Raw genomic sequence first — 10,262 nt, forward strand, 5'->3', positions numbered from 1 at the left:
TTTTCATCCAACAACCCCTCAAAAACATTCCAAACTCTCTAGAATGTTCCCTCAATTTCCACCCATAAATTTTAGCGCAAATTAAGTGAAATCTCGCGATTCAGGTTCGGATAGCATATAGTTGTGATTATAGTATCGTATTGCGGTGAATCTTGGCTTGAAATCAAGGTGAATATTAGAGATATTACGATTCTAGTGGGAACAAGGTATAAATCTCTCCTTATTGATATTAACCCACCCCACCTCCTCTCTCTCCTCTCGCGGTAGTTTTGACCAGGTACCTCTCTCTCCCCTCTATTTGGCCGATGAGCACCGGCGGCAGGTTTCTGGCCAGATCTCTCCCCTCCCCTCTTCTCTTCTCTTTGCTTTTTTGCTTCTTTTTTTGTTTCTCCAACCGAAAAACCCTCTCCGGTAGGTTTCTGATCGGTTCAGCACAGGTACCTAATTTTTTCGACAGCTTTCGGTGTGAACAGTAATTTTGACGTGAACAGTAATTTTAGCGTGAACAGTGATTTTGGCGGTGAACAGGTTCTTTCACCTAGAGTTGTTACCTCCAGTGGCCCATAAAAATTCTGTCCTTTAGCCTTGTAATTTTTTTTTTTTGCCTGCTTCTATTTGCCTCTTGACTTTTCATTCTTCCATGTATTCCTCTCACTTATAGTGCTATCATTCTTGCCGTAGTGGCCTGACTTGCCTATAGTTTCTTGCTAACTTGTGCTTTAGTGTTTATTCCTATTTATTTTAGATAAATATTTGAGCAGCTTATATTTGCCTTAGTGGCTTTAGTGAGCCATGGTAGACTAGGGTCATGTTCTCGATCGGGGATGGGGGCTAGGGTTAAGTGGGTTCAGTGAGCGTCTAGGTTGAGAGTAGGGTCCTGAAACATTAGGACTCTAACGAGATAGTCCATAGAGCTAGTTAAGATTCTTAAGAAGAGGAGGATTAATATAGCTTGCGTCCAAGAGACCAAATGGGTAGGATCTAAAGCTAAGGATATGGATGGGTATAAGTTATGGTTCTCGAGTAAGTCGATATATAGGAAAGGGGTAGGCATTTTAGTAGATAGTGAGCTAAAGGGACCAGGTGGTAGAGGTTAGGAGGGTCAATAATCGGATGATGGCGATTAAGTTGGTCGTGGGAGGGTTTACATTGAACATTATTAGTGCTTATGCGCCACAGGCAGGCTTGGACGAGGAAGAGAAGAGGCGTTTTTGGGAGGATTTGGATGAAGTGGTGGGAGGTATACCGCCCACCGAGAAGTTATTCATTGAAGGAGATTTCAATGAACATATTGGGTCATCTACGGGGGGCTATAACAATGAGCATAGTGGTTTTGGCTTCGAGGACAGAAACGGAGGAGGGATCGCACTCCTGAATTTTGTAAAAGCTTTTGGATTGGTGGTAGCCAACTCGAGTTTTTCGAAGAGGGAGAAGCACTTGATAACCTTTCGTAGTTCAACGGCTGTGACGCAGATAGACTTTCTGCTCCTTAAAAAAATGATAAAGGTCTTTATAAAGACTGCAAGATCATTCCGAGTGAGAACCTTCTGAGCCAGCATAAGCTCTTAGTGATGGATTTAGAGATTAAGAGGAAGAAGAAAAAGAGGGTCGTGGATGACCGGCAGAGGATCAGGTGGGGGAGTCTGACTTCGTCTAGTGCCCAGAAGATAGGAGAAGTTGATAGATATGGGGGCTTGGGAGAGTAGGGGCGACGCGAGCAGTATGTGGGATAGGACGGCCAACTGTATTAGGAAAGCAGCTAGAGATGTACTGGGGGTCTCGAGAGGTCATCGTGGTGGGCACCGAGGGGACTGGTGGTGAAATAGAGAAGTCCAAGGGAAGGTGGAAGTAAAGAAAGCGGCATATGCGAAGTTACTAGGAGGAAAAGTGGACGAATAGGGAAAGGTTTTGAACGCCTATATACAGAGCTAGAGGACAAAGGCGGGGATAAGAAGTTGTTCAGGCTAGCTAAGGTAAGAGAGAGAAAGTCACGGGATCTGGATCAAGTAAAGTGCGTCAAGGACGAGGATGGCAAAGTATTGGTGGAGGATGCTCTCATTAGACGGAGATGGCAGTCATACTTCCATAAACTCTTGAACGAAGAAAGTGACAGAGACATTGTGTTGGGAGATTTGGAGTACTCTGAGAGACGTCGTGATTTTGGGTATTGTAGGAGTATAAAGGTAGAGAAGGTTAAGGGAGTTGTTCGTAGGATGCGTAGAGGAATAGCGACCGGGCCAGACGAGATCCATGGGGGGTTTTGGAAGAGTGCAGGCAGGGCAGGTTTGGAGTGGCTGACTGGGTTATTTAATGTCATTTTTAAGACGATGAAGATGCCCGAGGAATGGAGGTGGAGTACGATGGTTCCTTTGTACAAGAACAAGGGCGACATTCAAAGTTGCAACAACTATAGAGGTATCAAGCTGCTAAGTCACATTATGAAAGTGTGGGAAAGGGTGGTGGAGATGAGGGTGAGGAAAGACATGTCCATTTCAGAGAACTAGTTCGGATTCATGTCGAGGTGCTCGAATACGGTAGCCATTCATCTTGTGAGGAGACTAGTGGAGCAGTATAGGGAGAGGAAGAGAGACTTACACCTGGTTTTCATTGACCTAGAAAAAGCTTACCTTTGAGAGGTTTTATGGAGATGCTTGGAGGTTAGAGATGTACCTATGGCGTGCATTAGGGCGATCAAGTACATGTATGAAGGAGCCAAGACCAGGGTTAGAACAGTGGGAGGAGATTCGGAACACTTTCCAGTGGAGATGGGGTTGCATCAGGGATCAGCTCTTAGCCCTTTTTTATTTGCCTTGGTGATGGATGGTTTAACGCGGCAAATTCAAGGTGAGGTGCCATGGTCCATGTTATTCGCGGATAACATAGTCCTGATTGACGAGACCCGCAACGGAGTGAATGCTAAGCTGGAGGTTTGGAGACAAACTCTAGAGTCTAAAGGGTTCAAGTTGAGTAGGACCAAGACAGTACATGGAGTGCAAGTTTAGTGACGAGACACATGAGGCTGGCATGAAAGTGAGGCTAGGTACCCAGGCCATCCAAAAGAAAGGAAGTTTCAAATATTTTGGGTCTATTATACAAAGATATGGGGATATTGACGATGATGTCACGCATCGTATTGGTGCAGGGTGGATTAAATGGTGGCTCGCTTCAGGAAAGCTGTGTGATAAGAAGGTGCCATAAAAGCTTAAAGGCAAGTTCTACAAAGTGGTAGTGAGACCGACTGTGTTGTACGGGGCAGAGTCTTTGTTGGCGACCAAGAACTCGCACGACTAGAAGTTGAAAGTTACGGAAATAAGAATGTTGCGATGGATGTGTGGGCACACCAGGCGAGATAGGTTTAGGAATGAAGATATCCGAGATAAGGTGGGAGTTGCATTAGTGGAGAACAAGTTGCAGGAAGTGCGATTGAGATGGTTTGGGCATGTGAAGAGGAGAGACACAGATGCCCCAGTGCGGAGGTGTGAGAGGTTGGCTATGGACGGTTTCAGAAGAGGTAGAGGTAGGCCGAAGAAGTATTGGGGAGAGGTGCTTAGACAGGACATGGCGCAGTTTCAGCTTACCGAGGACATGACCTTAGATAGGAGGCTATGGAGGACTCAGATTAGGGTAGAAGGCTAGTAGGTAGTCCCACGTATCCCGTTGTACTAGTAGTCACAGTTTTGATCTTCATTTTCTTGTCCTTTGATTCGTGCAACTATATGTTGGTCCTTGTATCATAGTTATCGTATTTATCTATGGTAGCTACTGTTTTCTTTTCTCAGACTGCTTTATTATGGCTTTTTCGCTTTCGTTAGTTTCATTTTCGTATTGTTTTAACTGTTTGTGCTTATCTAACCTTTTCTCATCATGTTTTCTCTTGAATCGAGGGTCTTCCGAAAACAGCCTCCCTATCTTCCGAGATGGGATTAAGGTCAACGTACATTTTACCCTCCCCAGATCCCACACTGTGAGATTTCACTGGTTATGTTGTTGTTGTTGTTGTTTATTTACAGAGATAGAGCTATTAAATGGTTGTATAATGAATTTGTTGGTTGACAAATCGGATAAACATCGTGTGGGATGTTTTATGAAATATTTTGGCATTGATGATGATGTTGTTGATGTCAGTGTTGTTGTTTTTGTTGTTGGTTGTTGGTATCGTGATTTCGGGCTAGTAATATAAACAGGGAAGATGCTGCCCGAATTTCAGCAGATTCTAAAAGGATTTAATTTGAAGGTTTAAGATAAGCATATGACGGTAATCCTAACAATAGTATGAATTCTCTTGAATGTAGATTTACAAGCTTGGGAGGATAAGCGTTAAGTAAGGAGACCGAAAAGGTATGTTAAAGCTGTCCCTTTCTTTCTAAAGGCATGATTCTTTTCTTATGAACCCATACTTGTGTTCCATAACGTCCTTATTTCCAAAATTCTAGAAGTTCATGATTCCCAAAGTTCTTATGATGCTAAAGATAGATGCTTTCTATGATGATAATGATATTGATGATGATTCCATTCCTAAAGATTCTAAAACTTATGGATTTGATGCTATTATGAATGAGATTATTTCATGATTTTCTTGATTTTATTCATTATTTTTTATCTCACTTGTGATAGTTGTTCCACCAAGGTGAGATATAGCGATGGTGATGATTCCATAATGATACGTCGGAGGTTACTGACCTTTTGTCACTCTGATAAAGTAGAAATGTTTAACTGGGCTCTCATGCATGCTATATGTATTTATAGACATAATACCGAGTCTTAATGGCCGGGTAGGATACTATATATATATATATATATATATACCGAGCTTATATGTCAGGATATGATATCTATTGCGCGCATACCACTGCAGATGGGTACAGATATGACCGAGCCTTACTATGGTCGGGTACAGATACTACCGAGCCTTACTATGGCCGGGTACAGATACTATCGAGCCTTACTATGGCTGGGTACATATAATACCGAGCCTATATGGCCGGGTACAGTATTTTATAGGCATGTATGTGGATATATGAAATGTTTCTTCTAGAAAAAGGTTAAGTAAAAATGACGAATGTCTTAAGAGGTATCGTGAGGTATAAATGGTTCTTTTATCTTATGTTGTTCTTCATGCTTTTATCATGTTACTATTCATGCCTTACATACTCATTACATTGTTCATCTTTGAAGTCCTTTCTTGTAGACGCTGCGTTCATGCCCGCAGGGAAGCAGGCAGACGGATCTGATCCTTTGGAGCTTCATCAGTGGAGTTCAGGGGCACTCCATTTGCTTCGGAGCTGCAGTTTGTTGGTACTACTCTTTTGTATATATATATATTTGGGCATGGCGGAGTCCTGCCCCATCTTTGTGGATTCTTGTATTCTATATAGAGGCTCGTAGACAGATGTGTGTAGCGTAAGTCTCATATCGTTATCAGTTCATATTGTTGTGTAATATTTTGTTAGCCATGTCGGCTTATGTTTATTGGCATAGTGTTGATGATTATATAGAGATGTGTCATTCTCTTGTGATATACGCTCTTACAGATTGTGATACCCATAAGCTAGCTTTGTGGCCCACCTAGAAATGACTATGAGATGTCTGTTCAGAGGTGCTCAGTAGGTTAGCACCGGGTGCCCGTCATGACCCTCCGGTTGGGTCATGACAAAAGTGGCATCAAAGCAGTTCGTCCTAGGATATGTCTACGAGCCGTGTCTAGTAGAGTCTCGTTTATGGGTGTGAAGAGCGTCACACTTATAAACAGGAGGCTGCGGGGCATTTAGGAATGATTGACCTTTCTTTCTCACCTTAGATCGTGCGATAGAGCTATGATATAAGATTTTCCCTTTTCTTAACTGTGCGTTATAATTTCAGCGATGCCTATGAAGAGAAAAGCAACAGCGGCCCATAAGGTAAAGACAGTGGTTGGAAAGAGGATTGAGCGAGAATCGCCTGCTGATATAGAGGAGGGTGAGTCCCAGAATGAGGCTCCATCTCGGGCCTCTCCCACTCCACTCGTTTCAGAGGAGCATGAAGGGGTCTCAGCTCCAGCTCCAATACCCCCAGTTCATCCACCGAATGCCTCCGGTCAGGAGATGAGAGAGGCTATCCAACTGCTAACTCAGTTAGTTGCCGCTCAGGCTCAGCGGCAGGGTACGGGCTATAGTGACAGAGCTATCAGTGCTAGAGCCCGTGATTTTATTAATCTGAATCCTCTGAAATTCTTTAGGTCAAAACCGGATGAGGACCCGCAAAGCTTTATAGACGGTATATCGAGAACCTTGCGGATAATGCATGCTTCGGATGTGGAGTCGGTAGAGTTGGCCTTCTACAGATTATGGGATGTTGCGGTTCATTGGTATACGGTTTAGATGTCTTCTAGAGGAGTCAACTCCCTTCCACCGGTATGGCAAGAGTTTGTGGTTGCTTTTCTCCGATATTATTTGCCACCGAAGGTTCGACGGGCCAGAGCTGATCAGTTTTTGAATCTTAGACAAGGGAATATGAGTGCTCGAGAGTACACCCTTCATTTTAATTTCTTGGCTAGATATGCCCCATCTATAGTAGCTGATATGGGAGACCGTGTACATCGATTTGTGAGTGGGTTGGGCCGCATTTGATTAAGGAGTGCCTGACAGCCTTACTCTATGAAGGAATGGATATCTCTCGTATTCAGGACCATAACCAGAATTTGGAAGAAAAGCAGTAGCCGCAAAGGGGTGATCGTGATAGAGGGTATAGTAAGAGGGCCAGATCTACCGATACTACTAGTGAGTTCAGAGCGGGTCAGAGGCAGCAGTATTCCAGGTTTTCAGACCAATCGGTGGCTACTGCACCTTCTCGATCTGCGGGTAAGAGATTTGATCACCCTAATTATTCTGGACTGGGTCAGAGCTCCAGAGTTTCGGGTTTCCAGTATAGAGGTGAATCTGGTCAGATGAGACCGCCTTTACCACGATGCAATCAATGTGGTAAGCCACATTTTGGATCGTGCCACTTAGGTTCGGATGTTTGCTATGCCTGTGGTCAGCCAGGCCATATTATGCGTGAGTGTCCATTTCTAGGCAGACGAAGTATGCTGCAACCTACCGGATCGGCAGTCGGATTGTCGTCATCGGTGCGCCCTCCGAGACAAGATACTAGGACATCAGCAGGTCATGGTAGAGGTAGAGAGGGAGCATCCAGCTTGAGCAGTCCTGAGGACTGTATTTACGCATTGACTGGTCGATAGGACTTGAAGTCTTCACCCGATGCTGTTACAGGTATGTTGTTAGTAATTTCTCATGATGTGTATGCAATGATTGATCCAGGTTCTATATCGTTATATGTTACTCCTTATATTGCTGGTCGGATTGGGGCGGAATTTGAGTCGATTAAACCTTTCAAAGTGTTTCATTAATGAGACGTCCGTATGATTAGATGGGAGTTGTAACTTCTTCTTGAAGTAAAGAGTGGAAGGGATAAGTATATGTTTAAATATGACCCTTGAGTATAAATATGCTAATGATTTATGAGTATAAAGGGGGTAGCAAAGGTAAGGGAACGATGTACGTTACTAAAGAGCCAGATATCGACAAGGGCCTTTTTATCGTATAAAATATATTGGCATGGAAGTTATACGGAGGTACGAGTATAAGGATACATGAATATAAGGCAAAGATAGGACTAAGGTACAGAAAAAGATTCTCTTTCAGCAGTTCTCTTGTCATAAGATTATTGAGTTAGTAATACAAGGTTGAATAGCTAATGAAGGATGTGAGTGATGCTTTGAAGGAATTAGTTGTACGATAGTAGATGACCAAGTTTGAAGTAGCGAGTTGATATAAAATGTGTCCTTCATTAATGAGATGAATTCATAGTTTAAAAGAGGCTTGTCTAAAGACCAAGTATCTATGTAGCAAAGAAAAGGAGGTGTTATATCCCGTATTTTGTACATTGGGACATTCCGAGCTAACCGTGAAAAGTTAAGGACAAGACTATTTCGGGACACGAGGTAGAGACTTTTAACCTCCGATTTTGTTTTAAGGCACAAGTTGCTTATGATTCTATTGGTATGGAATATTAAGGAAGATTAGGGGTTAAAAGTTAATTAAGGAAAGTTACTATTTCATGAATCAAGCCAAGTTGGCCGTATGGCTTATGAGTGGCTCCCACCCATGGCTTGGCCAAATTTAATTCATCCAAGCCATGTGTGGGGCATGGTCCACTTGTATGAATTATATATGTGGACAATAGATGACTATCAAGACATAATTCATCATCTTTACACACTTAGAAGTTTGGAGAAACTTGGAGAAACAAAGAGAGAACCATTAGGCCATGCTAGCCGAAATTGAGGTCCCAAAAATCTTGATCAAAAAATATTTTCTTCTAGCTTTTCAACCAATTGGAAGGTCCTAATTAACGTGGAATAGTCGTTGGAGCAAGCAAACCATTCATTCTTGCAAAGCACCAACCCTAGCCAAGTTGAAGAACTAAGTGGAAAAGGTAAGGTTTAATCTTCTTTTACATGTGTTATGGATGGTTTGAACGTGTTGTAGTGTGTAGAAATGGATGAAATTCATGAAGTTATGTATGTTGAAGTTGAGCCGTGTAGCTGATTTCATAAGATATGATGAATTGATTTTAATTGATATCTTGATTGTTGTTGTTGTGGATTCTATGATGAAAATGAAGGTTTAATGATCCAGTTGAAGTTGTAAACGTTTGTGGGCTGTTTTTAGAAGATAACGTGATTTTAATGTAGTTCGCTGTATTATGAGAATAATGTTGGTAACGTGTGGATTGTGGGTGTAGTTCATGAATTTGGAAGAAAGAAATGTGTTGTTGTTGTTCCTATTGGAATTGGAAGGTTTCGGGTCATGTTGTAGGTTGGTTGTGCTGTTTTGAGTAATGTGTGGATTGTTTTGTCACACCCTAACCTGATAGGGTGTGATGGGCACCCGACCCTTACTTAGGGCCGAGCGAACCCGCTGACTCTCGTGACACTCATAACCATACTGGGCCCGCAAAACATGACATAAGTACATAATGAAAATATTTCAGAAAACAAACATGCCTTTCATCTTTCTCAAGTCTAATAAAATCTGTAATCGCGTAAAATTTGAAATACAATGCGTAGGGATACATCGGCTTATAGAGCCGCTTACAAAACTGGCAAGCTATACACGTGACTCTGTCTGCAAAGTCTCTAACATAAAGCAAACTGTCATAACAAAAATACTCTGACTCGGCAGCACTCCGGAGGAAATGGAGCTCGCCAATCCCGGAACATCTTCTCTTTTAACATCACCTATTTTAAATACAGCCAAAATTTTCTGCGTGGCATGAAACGCAGCCCCCGAAGAAAGCGGGCCGCACGGAATATGTCCGAGCATGTAAAGCATGGAATACAGAAAACGAAGTCATAACCGAAGTGAGGAGTACAGAAAGTAAGCATAATAACCAGAATACCGAAATGCTTGCACTTTGAAATACAAATCATACATAAGAGGTACAGAAGACAAATATGATAATCAGAATGCCAAAGTGCTTATTCCTGAAATACAAATCATGCATGTCAATGTCATGTATCATATCCGGCCCATAATGGGACTGAGTGACATAAGTAAATGATCATCATATACATACCGTAACACATCATAACCTATCATATGAGATGACATTAACCAATGTGGGATTCGCCTAAATCAATGTGGGATTCGCCTAAACCAATGTGGGATTCGCCTAAGGCAGCCTTACACTCACTCCCCACTTTGGGACTCAGCGTGCCTGCTGAGGTTTGCCCCACCATTGGGTTTGCCCCACCACCGGCTCCGATACAGTCGATCATACTCCGTAATACATATATATATATATATGTATAATATATAACGTGTCCCGCCCTCCGAAAGTGAGGGACTCAAATGTAATCATCATATCATCATGTTATCATATCATATCATATATCACATGCGATCCATAATGGGACCGGCGGATGAATCTCCAGGATCGCCACTCCATCCTTGGCACCACAACACATCATACTTCGGAATATTGTATACCTCCGAACACATCATACTCATATCACGTCATACTTCGTATCACATCATACTTCGGTAATATAGTATAGTGCGCACGATAACACTACTTGGCCCGGACTCGTGAGGAAGAGGTAATAACGAAGCACGCACCGAATATGAGAAACCATATGCACATATAAAAACATCCACAAGGACTCAAATAGAATAATCAAAACGAACTATGGGTTACAAACCGAACGATAGCCAAATCAAGTT

The 10,262-nt window shown here is 42.5% G+C and overlaps 1 protein-coding gene across 1 annotated transcript; it reads left to right on the top strand.

Annotated features, from left to right (window-relative positions):
• Positions 1-1,116: 1,116 nt before the first annotated feature.
• LOC132045196 (uncharacterized) lies at positions 1,117-1,551 on the top strand. The gene has a single exon (XM_059435741.1). It carries the CDS (start codon positions 1,117-1,119, stop codon positions 1,549-1,551), a length of 435 nt encoding a protein of 144 aa, XP_059291724.1.
• Positions 1,552-10,262: the final 8,711 nt, after the last annotated feature.

Source organism: Lycium ferocissimum, unplaced genomic scaffold (assembly GCF_029784015.1).
Source record: "Lycium ferocissimum isolate CSIRO_LF1 unplaced genomic scaffold, AGI_CSIRO_Lferr_CH_V1 ctg6237, whole genome shotgun sequence".
Classification (NCBI taxonomy): domain Eukaryota; kingdom Viridiplantae; phylum Streptophyta; class Magnoliopsida; order Solanales; family Solanaceae; genus Lycium; species Lycium ferocissimum.